This window comes from Podarcis pityusensis (genome assembly GCF_964106645.2).
Source record: "Podarcis pityusensis genome assembly, chromosome: 17".
In the NCBI taxonomy this organism is placed as follows: Eukaryota; Metazoa; Chordata; class Lepidosauria; order Squamata; family Lacertidae; genus Podarcis; species Podarcis pityusensis.
The window spans coordinates 7,061,442-7,089,003 of NC_138042.1; the positions used below are offsets into that span (position 1 = coordinate 7,061,442).

At 45.3% G+C, this 27,562-nt stretch overlaps 2 protein-coding genes across 7 annotated transcripts; both read left to right on the plus strand.

The window, feature by feature from the left end:
* Positions 1-709: 709 nt before the first annotated feature.
* Positions 710-10,618, plus strand: YJU2B (YJU2 splicing factor homolog B). 6 transcript variants are annotated; one of them, XM_080988264.1, is made up of 10 exons: positions 710-854; positions 2,358-2,394; positions 4,025-4,078; positions 4,913-4,995; positions 5,236-5,291; positions 6,126-6,186; positions 7,122-7,264; positions 7,356-7,528; positions 8,310-8,448; positions 9,913-10,618. In XM_080988264.1, exons 2-10 carry the CDS (start codon positions 2,392-2,394, stop codon positions 10,320-10,322), a joined length of 1,122 nt encoding a protein of 373 aa, XP_080844390.1. In that variant the 5' UTR covers positions 710-854; positions 2,358-2,391; the 3' UTR covers positions 10,323-10,618. The 6 variants fall into 6 exon arrangements, with proteins under 6 accessions (XP_080844390.1, XP_080844392.1, XP_080844388.1 ...); XM_080988266.1 differs by lacking the exon at positions 710-854 and adding an exon at positions 1,027-1,045; XM_080988262.1 differs by lacking the exon at positions 710-854 and adding an exon at positions 1,078-1,192.
* A 4,133-nt stretch (positions 10,619-14,751) lies between these two features.
* Positions 14,752-19,685, plus strand: LOC308466996 (leydig cell tumor 10 kDa protein homolog). Its single transcript, XM_080988407.1, has 3 exons — positions 14,752-14,967; positions 16,756-16,811; positions 18,543-19,685. Exons 1-3 carry the CDS (start codon positions 14,862-14,864, stop codon positions 18,681-18,683), a joined length of 303 nt encoding a protein of 100 aa, XP_080844533.1. The 5' UTR covers positions 14,752-14,861; the 3' UTR covers positions 18,684-19,685.
* Positions 19,686-27,562: the final 7,877 nt, after the last annotated feature.

Here is a 27,562-nt window from a genome sequence, read left to right on the forward strand (position 1 = left end):
TTTCCTAGAGCCAAACAGTATAGGGCAAAGTGCAAGCCATACAAGGAGATAGCCTTGAAAGATCAAATTTTATTCAAAAGTCACTCCAACTTTTTTTTGCTGCAGAGGGACATTTGGGATAAAAATGTTTTGGAATTAATAGTACAAATTAAAGTGAGGTCCCTCCTGCCCAAAATATGTAAAGCAGTAACACACACCACTTTGAACAGGCATGGTTTCTCCCAAAGCAACCTGTGAACTGTAGTTTGTCCAAAGTGCTGAGAGTTGTTAGGAAACCTAGAGCTACAATTTCCGGAATTCCCTGGGAAGAAGGATTGGCTGCCAAGCCACTCTGATAATTCTGAGCATGTCTGGAGCTAAGCCAGAAGCTGGAGTCAGGAAGACCAATTCTGGCACTTGAGGAACTCTGATATAAAAACAGCATCATTTTTATTTTGGAGACGAGAGAACCAATATCCTTGGATTAAAGCAGAGGCACTAGTTTCCAGGCTGGTCTATAGAAACACAGATAATCCCACGAGAACGTTTCTTGGCTTCTGCACTCCTTCAGATACTATAAGCACAAAATGCTGTTTGTGAGCACTACCTATGAAACCTAGTGGTCTGCATTTGCAGAATGTCTGTTTTGCAGAGAAGTGTAGCAAGCAATAACCCCCCCCCCCCAAAAAAAAACACCCAGGAAAAGGCAGAAGAAAAGGTGCATTTGCAGAGAAATCTGCAGCACGAAGAGGAGTGTCTTTTGTCTCAGTGCTGGCAGCCGGAGAAGCTGGCAGCACCTCGAACAAGCCACTCGGCTCGCCTCAAATCTCTCCCGGCGGCCTGAGAGGGAAGAGCTTCCTGGCCTCCATTCGCAAGTAAGAACTGGAGGGGAAACGGATTTTGCATTTCCCAACGCGGACAGTTCCAAGGCGGGCGGCTTGCCGGGGGGCTTCGGCGGCGGAGGCCCGGCTCAGGAAGCTCCGCTAGCGCAGGGGAGCGGGCGACGGCCCGTTCGGAAGGAGAGCCCCCTTTCGTCCCCAGGCCGGCCTCTCGCCCTCAGCCTCCGGTACTTGGGGAGGGGAAAGGCAGCCGGCCAGGCAGACAGGCTCCTCCCCGGGAAAGAGGGCAGGATCCGGCGCCGGGCGCGCGCTGATGAGGCAGCCCGGAGGAGGCGGAGCAGGCGGCGGGAGAAGGAAGCCGGAGCGGCGGCGAGGTCGGTGGGGGGTTCGGCCGCCCGCTGCCCCCGGCGCCCTAGAGCCTCAGGGAGCGCCGGAGAAGGGCCGGGCACGGGGCGGCAGATACCATTATTATTATTATTATTATTATTATTATTATTATTCGGTTATTTATACCCGAATAATACCCCGCCTTTTTTCTGACTGGGACTCGAGGCGGCTTGCAGATAAGACCAGATTAAAAGCATACCTGGCACAGAAACGGGCGTGTGGGTGAAAGTGGGGGACCCCCCCTCACCAGTTGGCAGGCCCTTTGAGCGAGGTCCTGACAGAGCCGGCCCACCCCTGAGGCAAGGTGAGGCGACCAGGCGGCAGGATCCCCAAAGGCAGCAGATCTCCGATGGAGATCTTTATTCCCCGTTGTTTTCCCCATAGAGATCTTCCCTTGCCCCTTCTTCCCTGGCAGGGAAGGGGGCACCCTTTTGTGGTCGCCTCAAGACCTGTATCTCTGTGCATGTCTCTGCGTGGGTTTATTTCCTAACGTTGATGGTTTAGAAAGAGGAATCCCGGCCACCCTCGAAGCAGCATAATATGCCCGCTCAAGATGTATTTCAGTGTTTCAGCGCTTTGCCAGGCCCAGGCGGCAACAGTCCGTGGTTAAGAAATATTTATAAGCACTTTCTTAAGAAAAAGAGAGAGAGGCGTTTTGTAATACCATGGCAGGACTCTTTGATGGTGTGTGCCCACATATAGTCTACTTTATAGCCAGTGGTTTATTTCTGAAAAAGCAATCAGCCTTGGCAAGACGAATGTGGCCTAGAAGTGCTTAACAGAGAAAGGCACTTTGCACACACTCAGAGGCACACTGTTACTACTGGGCATGGAGGAAATGGGGTGTTAGAGAGAACAAAGAGGGTACCCTGCCCACTTTGGGATCTGCCCCCTCACTCTGGCATGTGCCCCCGATAGTACCCAGGAGAAATGTGCCCTTTGACAGAAGCCAGGTTTCTCTATCCATGCTTTCAGAGGCTGTGACTTTCTGTTGTTTCTGCACATTATATGGCAGAAGTTTTAGCATCAAAAGCAGGTTCTGGAGCTTGAGAGTAGGTAGCTGCTGCTTTGGGCACTCCAAAGAGTGATGCTGCTTGTGCTTCTCCTCTCTGGGAATATCCTAGGAATAACTTTCTCCTGCTCTTCTCTTAGGCCATTCCAGCTGTTCAGCTAGACTTCTTTCATCATGGTGAGTACATGGGGTGTTTTGTAGCACACCCACAAGATTGTTTCCCCACAAACACAGTGCTTGAACTTCAACAGGGTAAGCACTACACTTTCATGAGATGCTGCAGTTGTGTGTTTTTCAGCAGCATGTATCTAGCCTCCCATAGAGACACCAGCTCACATACACGCTTTTGTAGGAGGCTGACCTGACTACACACTTATTTATGGCCATGTGTGCTCCTGGGATGGGTGCTGCTGTGTTTGGTTGTTTAGTTTGTTTTTAACCAAAAAATAGGCCAATTATTTTGTTTGAACAAAATGTACATAGGTGCTCAAATTAATGTTTCCCACAACATCAGCGTGGAAATCCATCCTCCTGCCAAGCATCCAATGAGAGTGAATGCTTTTCTTGCTCTGTAGTCTCATCAATCTGCTACTTCTTACCAGATTTTTTAATCCCACTTCCAGTAAGTGGTCCCTTGCCAGCTGCTTTTGCCTTCAACTCAACGACTTTCTTTTGCTCCTACTTTTGTTTTTGCTTGAACGCTTTGTCTCCCTCATCCATTTCCTTTACTTGCTTCTTGGGCTGTTTCAAGGGTTCCTTTCTTCTTGCCGCCGTCCCATTCTGACATGATGCTGTTGACTTGCTTGCTTCTCCCCGACCCCACAGGTGCTGCTGTTAAATGTGAACTGGTCCTTAACCTGCAAGGGTAACTTGAAGCTTATGTCCTGTGGTTGCTCTCCATACACTGGTCTTTTGGTCAACAAAACAGAAGTTTAAATGCAATAATTACCAATGGGGGCTGGTTCACATCTGGCTGCAACTTTCCTTCTAGCACCTTGGGAATGCATAAGGCTGTGTTTCTATGGAGCTGCTGTTAGTTTGAGTATTTGGACACAATGGCATCCCTGTGTATTCCTACACACACACACCTCCTGCAGGCATGCTGATGGAACAGTTGGTGTTGGCCTGGCTTAGATGGCTCCTGACATTCCCAAGGTGCCTACGTGTGGACTGTCATCAAGTGACAACTGGCCTGAACCAACAGCTGTTGCTTGAACAACGTGACTGCTTGGATAAGGCCACTGAAATGGGGCGGTGGCGGTGGGGGTTTGCTGAAAGCTTGGCTTAGCTATTATGATAGCTAAATGGAACCTCCATGTTAGTAGATGGGACAACTCTGTATACCAGTTGCCGGGGGGCAGGGAGACAATGTGGTAAATCTGTTAACCTTCATGCATGACTTTTGGAACCCCATGCATCCCCATAGGCATCTGGTTGGTCAGCAGGGTGCTGGTCCAAAGAGACTTTGAATCTCACAAAGGAGAGGGTTCTCTTTGTGTTCTTCTGCAATCTGGGGAAGAAATGAGCCAACTGCTTTGCTTATTGGAGTCACCATGCTGTGACTCTCACCTGATGGCCACCTTCCCATATGTGACCCCTTGAGCTGAGCAGAAGGGGACCTGTGCTCTGGGCTAGGAGGAAGCAAGCAGGCAAAACTAGTATACAGGGTCCACTTCCAAACTCCTGCAAAACACCTCTTACCACCGCCCAAAAAAACTGCTTGTATTTGCAGAGTTTTCATACACATTTAGTTGCTTGAGGTGTTATTGAGCAACGGGATTCTAATGCTGTCATTGGTTATTTACAGGGGGAAAGAAAAGGAGTCAATAAGTATTACCCACCCGATTTTGATCCAGCCAAGGTAAGAGAGCAATTGAGGGTTCCAAGGGAAATTCAGGGTTTCAAGTTGTGTGCTGTCTGTGTGCATTTTTGTTTTCTGTATTGCAAGATAAGTTCCATGGTGAGGGTGTGTGTACCTAGTAGTTATAGCAAGGAATCAGTTTTTGAATTGCCTGGAAGGGTTTTACTGAGCTGAAACAGGCACAAGTCTGCAAGCCAGATTTTCTGGGTGCTGTCTTCACTGAGTGGACCTGCCTCCATTGAGTGGTCTTGTCCGCATGTGAGAGTGGTTAAGGATCTCACATGTTCGGGAGATCTGGCCTCACTGGCGATCCTGTTCCCCACACCAGGTCTACTCTAGGTATGATACAACCCAATGTAATTTACTGCTCTTGCCTGCTTCATAAATAAGCATTGAGATGGTAGTAATACGTTCAGTGTAAAATGAAGAATGTATTTCTAAAAAAGCACTTAGATTTCTGCAGAATTATTTTTCTGTTGACAAATGGAAAACTTGAATAAGAACAAAGGATAAAAATAAAATGTGATAAAAGACCATACGAAAGTGATAATTAATCCTAGAACAGGCCCATTTTTTATTTTGCTGCTGCATCACACTGTTGACTCATGTTAAGCTTGTGGTCTGCTAAGACCCTATATCCTTTTCAAATCTTATATTTGTGCATCTGGTTATTCCTGCCTAAGTGCAGGTCAGTCTAAAAAATCCTGGTTTTTCCTAGAATGGACAGTGTCATAGGGGTACATAAATTGTCATCGGACGAAGGCTGTAGAGTCATGACTGACACTGGACTTTGTATATAACAAGTTGAGCATCTTCTCTTCTCATTTTTTGCAGCATGGCTCCCTTAATAAATACCGCAACAGCCATCCGCTACGGGAAAGAGCTCGTAAACTCTCCCAGGGTATCCTCATCATCAGGTAAGGACACTTAGATGCAATCCTTAGCATGCCAGGGCACCTTGGAGTTGAGTCCTTATTACGTGGTGCTCTTTGTAGGGGGGCATAGGAAATTGTCTGGGGCCTGCACATTAGGGGAGGACCAGCTCTATGCTAGCCAAGTTGCATGTGGACATCAAACAGGGCTTGCTTTCCTTCTAGCTGAAGCAGTCGGATGCCTCTGCTGCCTATAGTGAATGTCCCTTGGCTGTTCTTTCCTAGGTTTGAGATGCCTTATAATATCTGGTGTGACGGCTGCCAGAATCACATTGGCATGGGTAAGTGTGGAAGGCGGCTGGTGTTGAGGCCATCCCTTATATACATAGACAGCTAATAGGAGCTTAAATGTGGTGAGAGGGGCTTGTTTGAAGGTAGTGGAATTTTGCGGCAGGAGCTATGTACAGCAAAGAGGAACCTTGTTTGTTGGATCTCCATTTGGTATTTCTGAAAGCCTCCTGTTTTGTCTTGCTTTTTTGCTGCTAGGTGTGACTGAGTACTTCTCACCTCTTGGGGACTAGTGCTTCAGGGTAGGTCAGGAAGAAACCTGAGAAGGAAGGGTTGTACACCAGGAGGCCAGGAGGCCAACTGTTGCTAGTTAGAATGGGATTTTATATCTCTTGAGGTCTGTTCTCACCACTGAGAAGATGGGAGTGATGCGTCTAATAGATAAAAGAAGGAGTTAAAAGTCCTGGAAGCTGGAACAGAAGCTGCATTCTGATTATATGCCTCTACAGCTTACACATAGATCAGGGATGGAGAACCTGTGACCTATGTGTCGTTAGACTATGACTAGACTGCCATCAGCCTCAGCCAGCATGGCCGATGGTCAATTATGATGAGAGTTGGACATTTGGAGTGCCACAAGCTCTCAGCTCCTAGTCTAGTAAATAGAACGGGGGTTAGGGATTCTGGAAGTCAAAACATCTGGGACACTTTCATTGTCCTGCCATTTTGGTAATTAAGTTAAAGGTTTTTCAAAGGGTGTGGCATAAATGTTTAAAATGAATAAATCAGTCATTGTTGGTAATGATAAGATTCCAGGGTGGGGTTGAGTGATCAGGAAATCGGAGGCAGGAATGTACAAATTCTACTCTTCCCTCTGCTGACTGCAGGTGTTCGCTACAATGCTGAGAAGAAGAAGGTTGGCAACTACTACACAACCCCCATCTACAGGTGGGTGCTGCGAGGGCTCTTGTTGTCTTTACTTGTGCTCTTGGCCAGGATGAGTTGGGCAGTGTGCGCATCAAGTGCAAGTTCAGGTCTGGCAAAGGGAAGAGGCAACTGGCTGGTGTTTAGCTAATCTGTACCCACGTTTCCCACCTCCACTTCCAGTGGAAGATCAAGAAAAACAGCAGGCTGTGCGAACTGTCTGATTTGTGTAAGTCCACATGCTTGCTTGTAAATCGTAGAGTGGAGGGGCCTTTCCTGTAGGTCCAACCCCCTGTTGGTGGAGGAAATCTAGAGTGGTTGTCTTGTTAGAAAACATCCAAGTGAGGCAGAGTCCACTACCACTGTGTAATTAGCTGCATCAACCTTTCTTCATGTGGACTTCTTTCCCATAATGCTGTTCGTCCTTGTTCCCCTCCTCTGCACCCATTCTGATTGGTCCAAGTCTGCTAGCCATGGGGCGAGACCAGAAGCTCTGTGGCACGATCCGTTTAGCTGGGTGCCCTGCTCAGTCGTCTTCTGCTTCCTGCCTGTAGCCATGAAAAAAATAAACACAACCACAGCAAGAGACTTCCTTAACTGTACCGTGGCTTCCCAAAAACCCACAAACAATAAAAATAAATTTAATAATCATAATCAGACACAATAGAATCAGCAGCTTAGCTCTGCTCAGCAGCCATTGGGATTTGGAAAGAGGCATGCTTTTCATCCTCTAAAACCTTCAGAACCAGAAAGCAGAGTTGCCTCATGTGTTGCAGGGACCAACCACCATACAGAACATGTCCCCCTACAGGGACACAAAGATTGTAGGGGAAAAGGTGGAAGGTCAGTACAGGGTTCTGTGTGACAATAAGAGGCCTTTTTTTCTGAACGTCTTCCATTCATGGCCACAACATCTGGTATCCCCCTTACCATCCCATCTTGCTGAACTTGCCTTGTAGGTTCCGTATGAAATGTCACCTTTGCCCCAACCACATTGAGATGCAGACGGACCCAGCCAACTGTGATTATGTCATCGTCAGTGGTGCCCGGCGCAAGGAAGAGCGCTGGGATGTGGAAGCGAATGAGCAGATAGTGGCCACAGGTGAGCATAGGGAGCTATGCCCATCCTGCTGTTGGGGTGTTTAAAGATTCAGCTGGCCTGGCCAGACCTAATGTTTGTATCTGCCTCTCAGCCCACGAGGAGAAGCAGAAGCTGGAGACAGATGCCATGTATCGGTTGGAGCATGGCTCAAAGGATCAGAGCAAGCTACAGCGAGCCCTCCCCACCCTGCAGAACATCCAAGAGGCTCAGAGCGCCTGGAAAGATGACTTTGCACTCAACAGCCGCCTTCGCCGGAAATTCAGGGTAAGCAGATGTTGAGGTGGGAGGGTTCGGCTTTGTGGCCCTAGAAGAAATGAAGGCAGGGTGAGATTTCAACTGTGTTCCTAGTAATATATTTACTTAAGACTGTCAGCCACATAATAACTCTTAGAGGTTTAACCACGTGCCTTTCAACTAATCAATTGATTTAATTTAAATAAAAGTGCATATTGTTTCATAATAAAAAGTCCCACGAGAAATGAATGGATTCAACCTGTGATGCAACACCCACTTACTCAGGAGTAAGCTCCATTGAACTGGGTGGGACTTACTTCTGAGTAGACATGTATAGAATTGATCTGTAAAAAAATTTAATAGCTTGCCTACTTGCATTCTTATCTTAGTCATTTGCATTTTAGTGTGCTATCTTTATGGATATTTGGGTTTCTTTTTTTAATTATTTTTTAATATGAGCAATACCAAATCCAATAAGCATAGGCAGAACAAGAATTATTCAATGGAGAAATGCAATTTGTATTGTAGAATGAACTTCCATAAAGCTTCCCTGTCTGGTATCCTGGAGTTATTTTTTTATTAATTAACCAGGCAGGAGGATATTTATACGGCTGGATTAAAGTTTGTATCCCTATTTTTATTTTATTTATTAACTAAGCTCCTCCAAGACAACTGGATGCAGTGGATTTAAAAATGTTTATTCCTGTCTTGCTAGTCCTTGGCCTGTGTTTTAGTTTTTCCCCTCCCCAACCTCCTTTCTGATGTGGATTTCTCTTTTTTTTGTCTCTGTTTCTCCCTTTCCTACGCATAGGAAGAAAAGAAAGTCCTGCAAGAGGAAGAGAAGAAAGATCTCGCCCTGCAGTCAAAAGCAAGCCTGAGCATCCCGCTTGTGAGAGAGTCTGACGAAGACCGCCATCTGGCGGCGCTGCTCAAGTACCAGAGCCTTGGCTGTACGTGAAGCCTTAGCTGCTGGGTTTTTTTGGAGGGCTGGAAGATACAAGGAGGAAGGATAGGGCTTCTGCAGCCTGAAGTGTGCTGTGCAAAGGCCCAACACCATTGTTGGCAGCACAAAACAGATGACCTTCTGTTGAAATCGGGATTCAAGGAGAAGGCTCACATTGCTGCCCCACTCATATCCTTGCACACCCCTTCCCCCACAAAGCCCTTAGAGCGCCAGGTCTTGCCGCACAAAGCATCTGACTCCTTTCCTGATGGATTCATTCACTAAGGTTTCAAAAGAAACAACTGGCAAACCCTCACAATCAAGCTAGGTTGCTAGGCTACAGTATTCGTTATGCACTAAAACAAGAGACAGTGATGTCATGTGCATTGTATAATTTACGTTTTTCACAGGTGCAGACTTTGTCTCACCTGCCATCGCCCCACAACGGCTGTAGTTGTCAGAAACTCACCCTTCCCTGCTTTCCGGTGACTCCTAGATCCTGGTTGGAGAACCGCTGAACTTGGGCCACAATACAAAGATACTCATAACGGTGCAGGCACTGGGCTGTCAGACAGACCGGTCTCAAGACATTATAGCTGCACCAGATTATTTTATGCTTCAAAATCCCCTGTAGCATTGGAGAGGATGCTGAGGTGCCAGCTATCCATAGCTCAGTGGTAGAGCACATGCTCAATGTGCAAGAGGTCCAAGGTTCGTTTCCCCACCCCCAGCATCTCTTAGTTAAAAAACAGGATCAAGTTGCAGTTGGTGGGAAAGACTTGTCGTCAGCTAGATGGACCAGTAATCTGATTTGGTGTAACAGAGCTTCCGATATTCCTGTTGCAGTGCACACAGTACCATTTCCAGTTATGTAATAGTCCCCTTATAATATTCCTGTTGGCGGCAGCTTGCATGGAAATTGCTTTTCAGTGGAAAACGGCAGGTGATTTGATGTTGAAATGTTGGTTTGACAGTGTGCAATGTGGCTTTATCTGAGAGGTTGATGCAAATTGTCCCAGAGAGACAATTTTGACTGCTGGTTCCCTTTTCTATTGTACATAAATGGGACTTTGCCAGTTTGTTCTTTCCCCAGTCAACAGGTTTCTCAAAGGAGAGGCTGGCTTACTCAGAGGGCAAATTATTCATAAAATCATAGAATTGTAGAGTTGGAAGGAACACCAAGGGTCATCTAGTCCAACCCCCTGAAATGCAGGAATCTCAGCTAAAGCATCCATGACATCGTTATTATGCAGCATGCAATTCAGTTGGTTATATGTATCTTGTTTTTTGCTTGCTTTTTTGCAATGAGGTGCCTTACTTTGTACTAATTCCACACCCATTTTTAACATGTTCTTCTGTAAATTTTAATAATATTAATATATTATATTATTATTAATATTAATAAATTAATAAAATATAATTTGAAATAAAAACAAAAATGGTAATGATAACCTGTTCTCTCTCCATCCAGCTTATGAAGACAAACAGAAGCAAAAACGCAGTGAGATCGTTGACCGCCCATGGTTCTCATCTGCCCAGGTCTCAAGCCCCAAAGCCAATGACACCCTGAAAAAGCTGGCACTCTCAGGAAAATCCCCAGCTGGAAAGCCACCCGTAGCGATGAACGACCTGGGTGTTGTGCGTCGGAAATCCAGGGATAGGGAACGAGCTTCAGCCGAAGAGGAGAGTGAGGCTTCAGATCCCACATCATGCGTTAACACGCAGGACCAGGACAGTGCAGTGAAGAAAGTGTCCCTTGACTCTCTCACGGGGCCTGAAGTGGGCTCCCAAAAGGCTGAAGGAAGCCCCCTATCCCATTTTGCTACCTCTCTTGTTGCAGATTATTCTGACTCTGCATCTGATCCTGAAGCTGAACTGTGAACAGAGTTTTGTGGCTCTGGATAGAACATGACTGGATCTGATGTACAAATTGTCACCCCCCTCCCAAACCAACAAAAGACTGTGCAGTTGTTATGCCTATCAGTTGAATGTCTGAATAGGGGTGTGTGTGTGTGTGTGTGTGTGTGTGTGTGTGTGTCCGCCCGCCCGCCCGCCCATGGGAGTTCCATTTTGTTGCCTTTCCTTGAGCTATTTGCACCTGTACCCCTGGTTATTTAAGCATGACCCCTTCCTTGTTTTGTCCCACATACCACAAAATAAACACAGCTCTCCCTATAGCCCTGCCTCTTTTGTCCTGACCAAAGTCTTGACAGCTGCACACATAGAGTCATAGAATTGGAAGGGACCGCGAGGGTCATCTAGTCCAACCCCCCTGCAGTGCAGGAATCTTTTGCCCAACTTGGGGTTTGAACGCATGACCCTGAGATTAAGAATCTCGTGCTCTACTGACTCAGCTATCCATAGCTGAACCCACCAACCTGGGTTTGCGGTGAAAAGGAAAGAAGCTGAAAGCAGGCATCTTTGTATGTATACACATAAAGCATTAAAGCCTTTTGAAATCATCTATTTCTAAAACTGCGATTCCACACGTGGCACCTGTAGGCTTTGCGGCACTCCCAGACACCGCCCATTTTTGTTTGAATGATGGGTTTCTTTTCTTTTGCTCTTCAGAGGGGTTGCCTTTCTGCTATTGGGGGGGGGGGGTTGAACATTGTCAGCTTTTCTGTCAAATGGGTATTTTGGGGTGCCTGATTTTCCAAATATGCCCCAGGCCCAAAAAGATCGGGGACTCCTCCATTAGACCCGTATTTTGAAACCGGGATAGATATTTGCTGTTGGGAAGAGCATGGGCTCCCATAGCTGTGCCAGAAATGGGCACCTGGTGAAATGGCTCAAAATCCAAACCCCTTGTCCACACTTGTATGAACCCCAATCTGCCCACAAAGGTTATGTTCACGTTGTTGTTGTTTAGTCATTTAGTCGTGTACAACTCTTCGTGACCCCATGGACCAGAGCATGCCAGGCACTTCTGTCTTCCACTGCCTCCCGCAGTTTAGTCAAACTCATGCTGGTAGCTTCGAGAACACTATCCAACCATCTTGTTCTCTGTCGTCCCCCTCTTGTGCCCTCCATCTTTCCCAACATCAGGGTCTTTTCCAGGGAGTCTTCTCTTCTCATGAGGTGGCCAAAATATTGGAGTCTCAGCTTCAGGATCTGTCCTTCCAGTGAGCACTCGGGGCTGATTTCCTTAAGAATGGAGAGGTTTGATCTTCTTGCAGTCCATGGGACTCTCAAGAGTCTCCTCCAGCACCATAATTCAAAAGCATCAATTCTTCGGCGATCAGCCTTCTTTATGGTCCAGCTCTCACTTCCGTACATCACTACTGGGAAAACCATAGCATTAACTATACGGACCATTGTTGGCAAGGTGATGTCTCTGCTTTTTAAGATGTTGTCTAGGTTTGTCATTGCTTTTCTCCCAAGAAGCAGGCATCTTTTAATTTCACGGCTGCTGTCACCATCTGCAGTGATCATGGAGCCCAATAAAGTAAAATCTTTCACTGCCTCCATTTCTTCCCCTTCTATTTGCCAGGAGGTGATGGGACCAGTGGTCACGATCTTTGTTTTTTTTATGTTGAGCTTCAAACCATATTTTGCGCTCTCCTCTTTCACCCTCATTAAAATGTTCTTTAATGTTCACATTAGTGGCTTGAAATGCAGCAAGGCGATTTCCCCTTGCTTCATTTCAAGCCACAATTGTGTGGAGTTATTCACATCAGAGAGGGGTGGGAATGTCTTTGCAACATGCACCATCGCCTTTTCTGTTTCCCCATCCTTGCATCCTTCCTGGAACTCCTGTTCGTTATGCTGTCATCTGCACTTGCGTGTTTAACTCCACAACCCAACTTTCTAATTGAAGCTGGTTTGAGAGAAAAACACATCAAACAATTGTATTTGTTAAGAAATCTAATCAATATGGATTGTGGCTACTAGCACTGTGTGAATGCGGCTTCAAAAATAAGTAGTGAGAGTGCACTGGATGCGGAGGAAGTAGCAATGCGAAACCATTAGGTCCAGTCGTGGCTGACTCTGGGGTTGCAGTGCTCATCTCGCTTTATTGGCCGAGGGAGCCGGCGTGGCCAGCATGACTAAGCCGCTTCTGGCGAACCAGAGCAGCACACGGAACCGCCATTTACCTTCCCACTGGAGCGGTACCTATTTATCTACTTGCACTTTGACGTGCTTTCGAACTGCTAGGTTGGCAGGAGCAGGGACTGAGCAATGGGAGCTCACCCCGTCGTGGGGATTTGAACCTCCGGCCTTCTGATCGGTAAGCCCTAGGCTCTGTCCCACAGCGCCACCAGCATACAAAGTTATAAAAATCCAAACATAAATCCATATACGGAGATTCCTCCAAATCTCACAACTCCCCCCCGCAATGGGGTCACATATTAAACATTTAAAACTGCATATTCTTCCAACTCCTGCCAATGTTTCCATCTGCTTACAGTGGTCTCCTAAATAACTTATAATCCTCCCCCATTCTTTTATGAAGCTTTTGTCCTCTTGCTTTTTGAGTTTTCCAGTCAGTTTTGTCATTTCAGCATAGTCCATCAGCTTGGTTTGCTATTCCTCTCTTGTCTTATTTCCATATCTGGGTTAGTAGGGTGGCTGTTGTTCCATACATAAAGGAGGAAGTAGCAATGTGAATATACCCGAAGTCAAAATACAGTCATACCTCGGGTTACAGCTGCTTCAGGTTGCGTTTTTTCGGGTTATGGACTGCCAAAACCTGGAAGTACTGGAACAGGTTACTTCCGGGTTTCGGCGGTCGTGCATGCGCAGAAGCGCTAAATCGCGCATGCGCAGAAACGCCAAATCGCAACCCCCGCGTGTGCAGACGCAGGTTGTGAACGCTGCAGGTTGTGAACGTGCATCCCGCATGGATCACGTTCGCAACCCGAGTGTCCACTGTATGTGCTTCCACACATAGGAATGTGAGCAGAGGCATGGCCTGATGTCAGCACAAAATGCTTCTGATTTAAATTCCTAATATTGAAGGCAGTGGCGTAGCGTGGGGGGTGCAGGGGGGCCGGCCGCACCGGGCGCAACATCTGGGGGGGGCGCGCTCGCACTCGCAGCTCTCTGCCCCTACCTGGCTCACTCACTCTCTCTCACTGCAGTGCTGGCTGTGCGAATCCGATCCGAGCCGCTGGGTTGCCGCCCACTGTGGAGGGGGTGGGTGCCAGGCGTGCGGTGCGGAGAGAGCGCGAGGGACTATCTGGGGGAGGGACAGTGCAGCGGCCACCCAGCGCAGCGCTGAGCGCGGGAGAGAACCACACCAGACCAGCCCAGGCAGCAGCAAGAAGAAGCTGGCAGCGGCGGCAGATTAGGGGTTAGGGGGCGCAAATTACTTGCCTTGCCCCGGGTTAGGGGGCGCAAATTACTTGCCTTGCCCCGGGTTAGGGGGCGCAAATTACTTGCCTTGCCCCGGGTGCTGACAACCCACGCTACGCAGCTGATTGGGAGGTCAGAAACATGTACCTTTTGCTTTGTTAAAAATTGAAGAGCCATGTAACAAGCCAAACTTCATGGTGCAAAATGAGCCAACAGTCCTACAGATTCCAAACCCATAGCTTGCTGTGTCTCTTAACGTGTTTTTGATATGCATGGATACAAGATCCACATAGACAAGCTGGGGGGGGGCATCCTAGGCCTTAGCTGTGGGAGTGGCTGGCTGTGCCACAAAATCAACCATTAATACAAAGTGACTGCTATTTGAGGCTGAGTCAAAAACCACATTAAAGGTATTTATTAAAAATAGTAAATAGTTACAGGATGGAATCAAGTGGATTTTTTCCCCCCCTACCCTATCCTCAACTTTGGGGTACAGCACAACAGAAGAAAAGACCAAATTAATTTATTAAGCATAGCATTCATCCAAATTGAATCAAACCTATAAAAACAACATTAGAACCTCCCCCAACCTCTAGTTCCAATCTCTTTAAAGTTGTTAAAGTAACTCGTGCGTGGTTTTTTGGTAACGAATTTTGTTATTCCATTTTATAATGTATATAAAACAGAATTATAACAACGAAACTATGAAATAGGCACATAGAATGAGTGCAGCTGCCCATGGGTTTAAAACAAAGTCCAAGAAAAGACTATCAATGTGATCAGATCAGCTCAAGATTTGCCAGGCTTGTGACAAAAAGAAAAAAAGATCCGGAGTTTCACTTTATGAAATAATAATAATAATATCGTTTGTGGCTTGAGCCAGGATCCTGCCAAAAAGCTGGCCTAGTTTCATGAAAAGAGCAGCCTGCGTAGCTGCCTTCCCCTCGCTGCCTGCGCACGAGGAGGCGCGCGCCCTGCCGGCCTTTTCCGGGTCGCGCGCCGCTCGTGCCCTTTCGCATCTCGGCAGCTGCGCCTGCAGTTCCGGGTTCGAGTCCTCCCTCCCTCCGTCCACCAGGGCGCGCGGAAGTGAGTCGGGCAGCCAAGGCAAGGCGGCCGAGAGCGATGGCTCAGGGGAAGCGCAAGTTCCAGGCGCGCAAGGCGGCCTCCGCGGGGAAGAAAGCGAAGGCGGCGGCGGCGGCAGCAGCGGCCCGGGGGCCTCGCAAAGGAGGTAGGGCCGAGGGACGGACACAGAGGCTGCCCGGGCGCCGGCTTAGCTCGCAACTTTGCCTCCGGTTCCGGAGACTTTTGTGCGCGCTCGGAAGCATTCCGGGTGCGCGAAAAAAGAACCCCTCCTCTCCAAGCGCGCGATGAGGAATAATTATTATTAGTTATTTTAAAAATTTAGTCGCTTTCTCTTGCCCAAGGCAATCCAAGCGACTTAAAACCAAATTAGGAGGTTTCTTTTCCTCCCCTTAATTTCTTTATTCGTGATCCACGAAGCCGGTGCCAGAGTGCCCTCCATGTTCCCATTTTACGCGCGCGGCATGCGTAAAAAGCAGGTCGCTTCCCGCAAAGAATCCTGAGTACCGTGGTTTGCCTCTCAGGGCTACAATGGAAAGAAACTTTAGCGAACTACAGTTCCCTTGATTCTTTGCGATGGGGGGGGAGCCATATTGACTTGACCGGATGGTGGGTTCGCAGTCATAGCGGTTAAGGGCGCTGGACTTTGAGGGGACCCAGGTTCGAATTCTCACAGCCATAAGAACTCAGCCGCTGACCTTGGGCTGCCTCTCCACGGCACAGGTTGTGATGGTAAAAGGATGTGTGCAAAGAAAGAGGGGATCGTGTAGAGCGCCTGGAGCTCTCCGGAGGAAAGGTGGGGTGTAAATGAAATAAATTGGATGGGCAAATAAGGCTGAGTGGGGATTTACAGTGGTACCTCGGGTTACATACGCTTCAGGTTACATACGCTTCAGGTTACAGACTCCGCTAACCCAGAAATATTACCTCGGGTTAAGAACTTTGCTTCAGGATGAGAACAGAAATCATGCTCCAGCTGTGTGGCAGCAGCAGGAGGCCTCATTAGCTAAAGTGGTGTTTCAGGTTAAGAACAGTTTCAGGTTAAGACCGGACCTCCAGAACGAATTAAGTACTTAACCCGAGGTACCACTGTATTTATTTCAATACATTTCTAAACTCCTTGCTATTTTTTAAAAAATTCCAACACAGTTTGCAACATAGCAAGATACATTAAAATCATATTATTTAAAAAAGCAACTTCTGCAGATGTAAGAAATACAGTTGACAGTCAGGGAAAGCCTCAATAAAGAGGTGTTGTTTTTAACAAATGTTGGAAGCACCCTACAAATGACAGCGAGGAGATTATTCTCCACCACTGAGAAGACCCTGCCATCAGGTGACACTGGCATGCCATGGCTCTGTTGACAAGGCCTCCGCTGAATATTTAAACCAAGACTGATGCAGGGAAAAGGAATCGTTTAGGCACCTTGGTCCCAAATGTTCAGGGCTCTATATGTTAATAATAAAACCTTGAGCTCAACTCAGTGGCTACTTGGTGGTCAGTGCAGTTCTCTCAATATAGGTGTACTGTAATGTGTGGATGGCCAGACTCTCCATACAGCACTCTGGCTGCAGCATTCTGCGCCTGTGGCAATTTCCAGGCGAGTCTCCAGAGAAGAGCAAAAAACACACTGTCCAGTGCAGCTGTACATGATCTTTGTAACTCTCCTGAAACAGCTTTTGCATTATTATTATTATTATTATTATTATTATTATTATTTTACAAATTATGTACTTTAAATATTTTGAGCAGTGACAGTGGGTTACATACAAATCTAGCCCAAGAGAAGGTTGCCCATCTAGTAAGAAACAATGATATTTGGTAGGCAAATTCTTTTCTGCATATCTGTATATCCTGCACAGCTTCTGCCTAGGAGATGTAGCAGCGTGGAAGTGAAAGATAATTTATTTCCTTTGTGTTGGTTTCCTCTCCTAGGCCGCATAATTGCTCCCAAGAAGGCTCGGGTCATCCAGCAGCAGAAACTGAAAAAGGTGAGATGCTCCCACGCTCCTCCGTGCCAAACTGACACTCTGGAAGCAGCAACGGCAGAGACCACCTTCTGAGGCTTGTGCTATGTGGGCGCATGTTTTCAACCCACGGACCAATCATCAATTGTCTTCAGTGGCACGGAGCACTTTTCCACTGGCTTAGCCTAAGACATGTGTAGCTGCTTCTGGACAGGGGTAGCCTGGCCACCATGCTCTATGCTCAAGTAGCTTCTCGGTTAGACTCCTGCAATGCATTGCATTTGGTGTTGCCCCTGGAGACAGTTTATAACTACAGTGGTGCCCCGCAAGACGAATGCCTCGCAAGACGAAAAACTCGCTAGACGAAAGGGTTTTGTGTTTTTTGAGTCGTTCCGCAAGACGAATTTCCCTATGGGCTTGCTTCGCAAGACAAAACGTCTTGCGAGTTCTTGCGAGTTTGTTTCCTTTTTCTTAAAGCCGCTAAGCCGTTAATAGCCGCTAAGCCGCTAATAGCCGTGCTTCGCAAGACGAAAAAAACGCAAGACGAAGAGACTCGCGGAACGGATTAATTTTGTCTTGCAAGGCACCACTGTAGTACAGATTCAGCTGCTGTGCTTTTAGCTGAGATGGCTCATCTGAATTTTAAAAACTTCTCTGGTTCTCTGTCTGGTTCTCAGACAGAGGGCCTTCTTGGTAGTGGCACCTGCCCTGTGGAATGCCCTCCCATCACATGTAAAGGAAATAAGCAACTATCCTATTTTTAAAAGACATCTGAAGGCAGCCCTGTTTAGGGAAGTTTTTAATATTAAATGCTGTATTGTTTTTAATACTTGATTGGGAGCCGCCCAGAGTGGTTGGGGAAACTCAGCCAGATGGGCGGGGTATAAATAGTAAATTAGTATTACTATTATTGTTATTATTATTATTATTATTATTATTATTATTATTATTTGTTTCTGAGCCTAAGTGAAGGCACAAGCACTGACTTTTAAGGCCCTTGGCTCTCATGGGTATCTAAAGGAATGCCCATTCCCACACTGACCCGCATCTACCAATACTTTCTGTCATGAGTGAGGTTGGTGGTGACCGTGGGGAGAGCTTTATGTTTTAGACTCCAGCCAAAAACATTTTTTTATTCTCCTAGGCCTTCTACGTATGTTCGAACTCACCTTACTGTTCTTTTCATTAGGATGTTTTTGATCGTTGTTTCATGTGGATTGTATTGTTTACTTTTATTGTAAACCAGCCTGGGGTCATATCTGATCAAGGGTAGTATAAAAAGGTAAAGGACCCCTGACAGTTACCGTCCAGTCCAGTCGCGAACAACTTTGGGGTTGCGGCGCTCATCTCGCTTTACTGGCCGAGGGAGCCAATGTTTGTCCGCAGACAGTTTTTCTGGGTCATGTGGCCAGCATGACTAAGCGAAGCCAGAACAGTGCACGGAAATGCTGTTTACCTTCCCTCCGGAGTGGTACCTATTTATCTACTTGCACTTTGACGTGCTTTCGAACTGCTAGGTTGGCAGGAGCTGGGACCGAGCAACGGGACCTCACCCCGACACGGGGAATCGAACTGCTGACCTTCCAATCAGCAAGCCCGAGAGGCTCAGTGGTTTAGACCACAGCGCCACCCGCTAAAAAACCAGAAATACCTTATACCCACCACCCCATAAGCAAACTTCAATGGCACACCATAACATTGGGACATTTCAGGTGCATAGCTGCTTAGTTGTCATATAAACTTCTTTCTCTGCAGAACCTGGAGGTGGGCATCCGTAAGAAGATTGAGCACGAAGTGGTGATGAAGGCCAGCGCTAAACTACCCAAGAAACTGAGTGTGCTGAAGGCTCCCAAAGCGGACACCACAAAAGAGCCAGGCCACTCCAGCAAGTCTTAGCTATGACCTGTGTACCTGAGTGGGTGGCGGAGAGCAGCCATATACGGCTGGACGACTGTACCCATGACACCCGCCTTGTAGTGTTGGAAGAGCCTACAGATTAATAACGTAGCAACATTTCAGTTGGTGGCAAAAGCTTCCCTTCACACGAGAAACCGGGTGGGCTGTTCTGTGCCTAGGTGAAGAGATGGGCTTTGTTTTTCAGCTCTGTTGTATGTAATATTGGTTCAAGTCCCAGCATTTCCCCTGTTTTATATTTGGATTTGTCTTCTCGTTAACGACCTCCATGGAAGCCATTCTTTCAAAGTTAGCTTGGACTGGGTAGAGTTTGTAGGAGCGACTGGAGCTGTTGCCCATTGGTGTTTCAGCAGCATCAAGTTATCAGAATCAGACACGGACTTCGTGTGTTCATGTGGGTCTACAGACATGGCATGTGTGACACCTATATCACATTGGTATTTACACATGTGGGTGTCTTTGCAAACATGGGAGTCCAGTGTGTGAATGTTGGGCAGGACCCAGCAGGCTAGGATGAATCTCAACCCACTATTTTCTATAGGGCTTGAATGTCTGCATGAAGAAGCAGAAATTCCCAACTGAGCTTTGAGGTTTTTAGCTGTTCCTGGAAACAAGTGTGATTTACTCACGTGTGTGTTGTGGTTTGAGTAAAAAGGATCCCTTCTGTCATCTGTCCCCTTTCTGCTGCCTTCTGAGGGTCCACATAGTTTTATTTTGCTGCCCATTTCAACCTTGTTCCTTTTGCAAAGTTTCTGAAATAATCTTTGTTGATTGCTTTTGGAACCCAGAAGGTCCATTGTGGCTTGCTCATAGTGGCTAATTCTTCCACAGGGAGATAGCATAAAACCAAGGTATATGTTCTCAGATCAGGAATCCCAAATGTAATTTTAAAAGTTGAAATCCCTGTTCCTGTAACTGCTGCAGATGTTTGTTTATCACTATAGTATCTCCACCACATTTAATAAATATATTATCTAAAAAGTGCATTCTTAACTCAGAGCATTTCATCTTGCAGTTTTGTCAGTTGAACAGGTCTAAAAGATTTACAGTGGTACCTCGGGTTACATATGCTTCAGGATGAGAAGAGAAATCGTGCTCCGGCGGAGCGGCGGCAGCAGGAGGCCCCATTAGCTAAAGTGGTGCTTCAGGTTAAGAACAGTTTCATGTTAAGAATGGACCTCCAGAACGAATTAAGTTCTTAACCCGAGGTACCACTGTACTTGGAAATGTCCTGGAGTGGAGGCGAGAAGTTAGTGAACACAGAGGGCACGATCTGGCTAAACACAACCACTTTATCCTTATTTATTGCATTTATATATCCCTCCTTTTCCTCCAATGAGCTCACGGAGGTGTACATGGTGCTTCGCCTCCTCATTTCATTGCCACAGCAGCCCTGTGAGGTAGGTTAGGCTGCAAGGCAGTGACTGGCGCAAGGTCGCCGGGGAGCGTTTTGGAGATGCAGCCCACAATCTGGGAGCAGGCACTGTTCTTTGGGTGAGGTACAGGATACTTGCAACCACAAATTTTAAGATTTGCCACCTAGACTAGGCAAAATGTGTGGACTCCTTATGGCAACTTGCTTTATTAAATGTGCTAAAATGTAAAATGCATATTTAAAAGATCTAATCAGAAAACAATTGGGAATTCTGAAGTGTATAACAAGAGAATCTGGATTCTGCAACATGTATAAATTATGCATACTAAGCAAATTTGCATGTTTTCTCTTATTTTGAATACTTTATTTTGCAGTTTTTGCATAATTTATTCTGGTTGTGCGGGTCTTTTAGGATAGACAAGGAACTGTGCAGGGCACTTAAACTAGGGTTGCCATATTTCAAAAAGTAAAAACCAGGACACCCTGAAAGTTGTTGAGCGTTTTTTAGAAGGACTCAAAATTGTTGAGCTTTTCTTAGGCAAACCCGAAAGTTGTTGAGCATTTACAAAAACACAAACAAACTTGATTTGCCTAAGATCCAGGAAAAGACGCCACATTTCAGAAAATCCCCCCAGATGTCAATTCTGCCTTTCAAATCCCAGTAATGTCCAGGAAAATCTGGACGTATGGCAGCCCTAACTTAAACCCCACTCCCAACCAGTAGAAATCTGGCATAGCATCTTCTTTGGGCTTCTGAGATTTCTGCAGGTATTGCTTGCTTACTTTGAAATATATTTATTTTTTATTATGTGTTTCATTGTTAGCTGCCCAGAGAGGGGCAGGATTATGCACTCTAAAAATATTGGCAGTCATGTTGAGATTGTCAGGAAGTGCACCTAACACCCCATCCAGTGGATTATCGGTAAAGGTAAAGGTTCCCCTGACCTGCTAGGTGGGCAGGAGCTGGGACCGAACAACGAGAGCTCACCCCGTTGCGAGGATTCGAACCGCTGACCTTCTGATCGGCAAGCCCTAGGCTCAGTGGTTTAGACCACAGTCCCTTTTGGATTATCTGTACTCCTGTTTAATTAAGGCACACGCACAAACACAACATGTAATGACTAAAAGAGCATTAAGAAGACACAGAGGAGGGGATTATGGAACGGGGGAGGAAATGCCACACAACAAAAGCCAGCTTTGATAGAGACATAGTCCACATGTTGACAACAATCTCAACTGTGTTTGTAATGGTGTTGGGGTGTGTGTGGAGGGTAGGGTAAACCTGAGCAGATTCAATGCGCCTTCACTTCTCAAGCTGTACAACATCTCATCTGAACTGGTCCTTTGGTGACAAATAGAACTTGGAAGAAGAAAGAGCGGTAAGATCAATACAATATGATAGGGGGTTTGTCCACACTTTTGACTGAGGTGCCAAAAGCAAGAGTGTGGGAAACTCCCATTTGGACATGCTCCAAGTTCAGTGCTCCTATTTCAACACTGCCCTGCCTCTGGGGAAGCCCTGGCCTGATCAAATCCCATCAAGATGAGAGGAAGTATCTAAGGTAAAAGCCTTTTCCGTGAGATTGAGGGATGACCCTCTTTTTCTTTTTCTTTCTTTTCTTTTTTTTCCCTTTTTTTTTTTTTTGAGGCTCATAACCAGTTTTGGGGAGCAGACAGATAGATGAAACAGGAAGATAAGTCTAGTAAACAGCTGCAAGGATTTTTTAAAAGAAAGACTTGAGACTTCAAAAGGGATCTGGTGGCATCGTTTCTGGAGGTATGCAGTGGTAGCTGAATGTTGGCTTCCCTGTGAGCCTTTAAACCATCCAGTATTCTATTATTACATCCATCAAAATTTATTTACACTGTAATTTTTCTTTCTTTTTTAAATTTATTTTTATTAAAGATTTACTTGATTTACAAAGGTATGTGCAATGTCTCTCGTATTTTTTTTTTATGTAACTTTTTTTTACAAATTGGTTTCATTTGTTCAGACATTAGGAAGAATAGGGGGAAAGAGGTGGAGGGGGGAAAGATGGGTGGGGGTGGGGTCGGGTGGTGATGTTTCTATTTTACTTAATATATGTGGGGGTTTGTGTCATCGTTGCTAGTGCAGGTTCTTTACACTGTTGAATTTATCTTAATGCTGCCAACATTTTCAAGTGTACTCAATTTCCCCCCATATATTCAATAAACATTTTCCAATCTTCTTTAAACGTATGTTCTTCTTGTTCTCTTATTCTATATGTTAGGTCCGCAAGTTGTGCATATTCCATCAGTTTAAGTTGTCATTCTTCTTTAGTTGGGAACTCGCTCATTTTCCATTTTTGGGCTAAGAAAACAGGCCGCTGTAGTAGCATACATAAATATTTTTTTTGAACACCTAGGAATTTCCATCTGAATTATCCCCAACCCAGAGGATTCTGGTTTTTTTGGGAAAGTACTTTTAAACATTTATTTCAATTCATTATGAATTATTTCCCAATACTCTTTTACCCCTTTACAGGTCCACCACATATGAAAGAACGTACCCTCAGCCTCATTGCATCTCCAGCACTTACTGATTCAGTCTTATGCATCTTAGCAAGTCTAAAGGTAAAGGTAAAGGGACCCCTGACCATTAGGTCCAGTCGTGACCGACTCTGGGGTTGCAGCGCTCATCTCACTTTATTGGCCGAGGGAGCTGGAGTACAGCTTCCGGGTCATGTGGCCAGCATGACTAAGCCGCTTCTGGCGAACCAGAGCAGCACCCGGAAACACTGTTTACCTTCCCGCCGGAGCGGTACCTATTTATCTACTTGCACTTTGACGTGCTTTTGAACTGCTAGGTTGGCAGGAGCAGGGACCGAGCAACGGGAGCTCACCCCATCACGGGGATTCGAACCTCTGACCTTCTGATCGGCAAGCCCTAGGCTCTGTGGCTTAACCCACAGTGCCACCCGCGTCCCTACTGAATGGTTTAGTTTAAACTGAACATAAACATAAACTGAATGGTTTAGTTTATGTAAAATATGCAGGGATTTATGTTATACAAAATGAACCATGGAAAGTGAAGAAGGGAAGTCATTGATATTTTAAGGTTGTTTAAATGAAGATTCTAAAATGTAAAACAGAAAATTTAATGAGAGAGAGAGAGGGAGAGGAACTGAGCATGGAACCTGCAGGCATAGCATTTACACTCCCACTGAGCTATAATGCGTCACACAAGTGCAGGAGTTCAGGAGGAGTAAGAATTAATTGTTTCTCATAAACCTCACCCGATGTGCTGCTTCATGAGTCACTGTTTGGGATATTCCCTCTTATCCCTGATTGGACGGAGGCAGAGGCAGAGCAGGGAACCTTCTCTGAACGCAGGTAATTAAGAAATTTCTCTGGTGGTGTGTATGCAGAGACCGGGCAGAATTGCCCATCTTGAGCATGGGCTCAGTGGAAGGAGCCAGGGTCAGAGCACTGTGTCATCCAGTGTCACAGCCTCGTCTATGAATGGCTACTTTGGCTCACAGGGGCTTTGAGTCTGTTTTCTCTCTTCTTGCGTTCCTGTGTGATCATGTGGCACACAGTTTGGAAATTACTCCCCATTAGCCGTGACTGACAATTGGGAGGCTTTCCTCTATGGTGACCAGGAGAGGTCACTGTTGCAGTCAGAATAGTATCATAGAATTGCAGAACTGGAAGGGACCCCAGCGGTCATCTGGTCCAAGCTCTGGCAATGCAGGAATCGCAGCTAAAGAATCCCTGACAGATGTCCATCCAACCTCTGTTTAAAAACCTACAACGAAGGAGAGCCCACCACCTCCTGAAGGAATCCATTCCACTGTCAAACAACTCCTACTGTCAGAAAGTTCTTCCTAATGTCAGAATGTTTTCCCCGAATCTCCTTTCTTATAATTTGAATCCATTGGTTCAGGTCGTACTGTCTGGAGCAGCCAAAAACAAGCTTGCTCCATCTTCCTTTTTTTAAAAAACCCCCAATAAAAATATTATTATTTTTTGCTTAAAAAATTACATATCTATACACACATTGTATGCCAGGCTTCCTCAACCTCGGCCCTCCAGATGTTTTGAGACGACAATTCCCATCATCCCTGACCACTGGTCTGCTAGCTAGGGATCATGGGAGTTGTAGGCCAAAAACATCTGGAGGGCCGAGTTTGAGGAAGCCTGTTGTATGCTATCTCTTTACATATGAAGAAAAAGGAAATTATGTAGAGAATAGAAAATTTATAAAGGAACAAAAAATAAAGAAATAACAAAGATACGGAGAAAAAAAACCAAAAGAGGAAAAGACAAGACAAGACAACATTATTTACACAATAAAAGTGTTCATCGACACAATCTTTGCTCCATCTTCCATGTAATCAAAGCAGCATATTGGAACCAAAGCAGATTCGAAAACATAATCAAGTGTATCTTTTGCTCATAACCCAACTGACTGAGCTTTGTTGTTGTTTAGTTGTTTAGTCGTGTCCAACTCTTTGTGACCCCATGGACCAGAGCACGCCAGGCACTCCTGTCTTCCACTGCCTCCCGCAGTTTGGTCAAGCTCATGCTGGTAGCTTTGAGAACACTGTCCAACCATCTTGTCCTCTGTTGTCCCCTTCTCCTTGTGCCCTCCATCTTTCCCAACATCAGGGTCTTTTCCAGGGAGTCTTCTCTTCTCATGAGGTGGCCAAAGTATTGGAGCCTCAGCTTCACGATCTGTCCTTCCAGTGAGCTTTACTCTCCCTGATAAAGATTTGGCCCCTCTGTTTGCTCAGTTAACATTTTAGTTGAACATTCTGCTCACTCAGTCATAACTAAAATATACTGAAAATATCAAGTCCTACAAAACCTTGTGTCTCTAATCTTAGGGTACGACCCAGCCCAATCTAAGGACTTCCAAATCCCATTTGTTTTTGTGGAAGATATTTAAGTGCTCACCTCTATCACTGAAATAAAGTGTTATTTGCATCTGAAAGTGTATAACTTTGATCAAATTATGCCCCTGATATTATAATTGAAGCACGCAACTCATTTATTATCCACATTGTTGGTTTTTTACATTTATTATTAAATAATGTATATTTGTGTGTACTTTTTCTTACATTGGTACCCCACATTTCCTTTTTTATTTTTTTTAAGTTTTATTAAATGTTACAAAAAATGAATAGAAAAAAAGAAATAGAAACAATACATAACCATACATAAAAACATTTTGTCTACACAATTTTCCAGAATGCAGACTAGAAAAGAAGAAAGACAAAAGATAAAAGAAAGAAACAAGAAAAATAATGAAGAGTAAAAATACTTTTCATAATCAATTATTCCAAATTCATACTTCAAACATTACAATATTTAAATCCTAGTTAAAATATTACAAAAGACTTCCACCGCATTCACCACACGTCTCTTGGTTATCTGATTCACCTTTACATCTGTTCTTCAGTCACTTCTTTCCTTAAATTCTTTCGTAGTCCATCTAATCTTTGTATTCTCAATATTCTTCACAAGGTTTGTCTAAGCACAGTCGAACTTTCGTGCTTGATCCCTGTTTGTGTAAATATTAATTTAAGCATTCATATTAATTTAAGCATTCCCATTGTTTCTGTAGATTTATGCCTTATTCTATCCATCAATTTTGCTAACTCCAGATACTCACATAGTTTACTTAACCATTCCCTTTTTGTTGGGATGTTATTTCCTTTCCAGTAACTGGAATGATGACAGCACAGACTTCCATGCCCTCATATGCGGCTTGGTTCGTAGTGTGGCACATGTCAGATCTCTACGAAGTTGCTCACCCCAAACCATTTCACTTCCGTGAGGAAAGAAACCTTCAGGGCATTCTTGCCAGAGTTGCAGTCTATTTCAACGAGGCAGAATAGTATCAGCCCGGCCTGATGACACAGAGCCTTGATTACTTCATTGGGTTGTCTTTGGAGGAATGAGCCCTATTGGGTTTCCATGCTGCAATCCATCTTATGACTAGCAGGAATGTTCCTGGAAGCCAGCTTTCCCACTGCCCATGTGCTGAAATGCTTTGGCCTTCATCATGCTTGGTTTCTGTAGAACAGGCTTCATCACACCAGATGCAAGCCAAGGGTGCTGTGAAGGCTGGCAGAGCGCGGAAGGCGTACCTGTCTGACCCACGGGGCACAATCCATCAGGAAGTTTTCCTGGGCAAGGCCTGCAGAAAAGGACAGGAGCTCTTGCGCAGTTTCCTCTCATTTCACTAAGGAGAACGTTCTGATTATTAATGAGCAGGAGACTAGTTGCCCTAGGCTGCAATCCTAACATACCAGACAGGTCAAACTCCCAGTTGGACTTAACTTCTGAGTCTGCACTATAAATTATGCAGTTATCAAATTCAGTGTGCAGCGCCATGTTGCTCCATCATTGCTGGTGTTTGTATACATTCAAGCTGTGTAAATAAATGCATATAAAGTTCAAGAGTTTAGGGGAAGAGGTTTTGGATGAGAAACCTGTAGTGCAATAATCTGTTTTCTTTCTTTCTTTCTTTCTTTTTTTTTTACTTGTTCCCCAAAAATTTTATTGGTTTTCACAATATTATAAAAAACAAACAAACACACAAGACAAACAAACAAAACAAACATAAATCATAGCCTTATTGAAAATTACAGTTATTAACTTTGTTAAGTGACTTCCTCGCTTCCCCTTAGTTGAATTTCATTGCATGTCCTTTTAACGGTTTTCCAAATCCCAATTTTTATGAAATTTAACTTAAACATTAACATCCTTAAATCTTCACCCTATGGAATTAAACATATTACTTCATCACTTAACATAAATAAAATCCTAAGCCCATTAAGTATCTGCAAGCTATTTCCAGTTAATTTAACTTAACTAAATAATCATTAAATTTATTCCATTCTTCCTGGTATCAATAATCTGTTTTCAATTTGCAGGACAGGAACAACCTGGAGCCCCTAGACCAGGGTTTCCCAAACTTGGGTCTCCAGCTGTTTTTAGACTACAATCCCCATCATCCCTGACCACTGGTCCTGCTAGCTAGGGATGCTGGGAGTTGTAGCCCAACAACAGCAAGGGACTCAAGTCTGGGAAGTCCTGCCCTGTCCCCTCAAAGGAGGGGAGGAGAATGGAGGAGAAACATACATTAGAAATCTTGTGAAGGTTGTGTTGCAAGGTCCCTGACTTGAGGGGACTGGTATAAATTCTGGGCAGTCCTATTATTGCCTTTGCAAAGCTGGGATCTCTGCATGGTTGCATTATGATCTCTTAGGCTTTTCTATGTGTGCTGTGAACAAGGTGGTCTCTGGTTCAAATTTCACTTTTGACATAAAGTGCTAAGTATTTATTGTATATTTTCCAGAGTTATAACCATGTTATCAGAAGTTGAATGAGTCACATGGTCACTGAAAGCTGCATTTCCCTCACACCACCAGGCATGCATGTCATGTCCTGATCTTGAGATGGCTTCTGTTAGGAGGATTGGCTTTATAAAGTTTTAAGACCTGCCTGCAGTTAA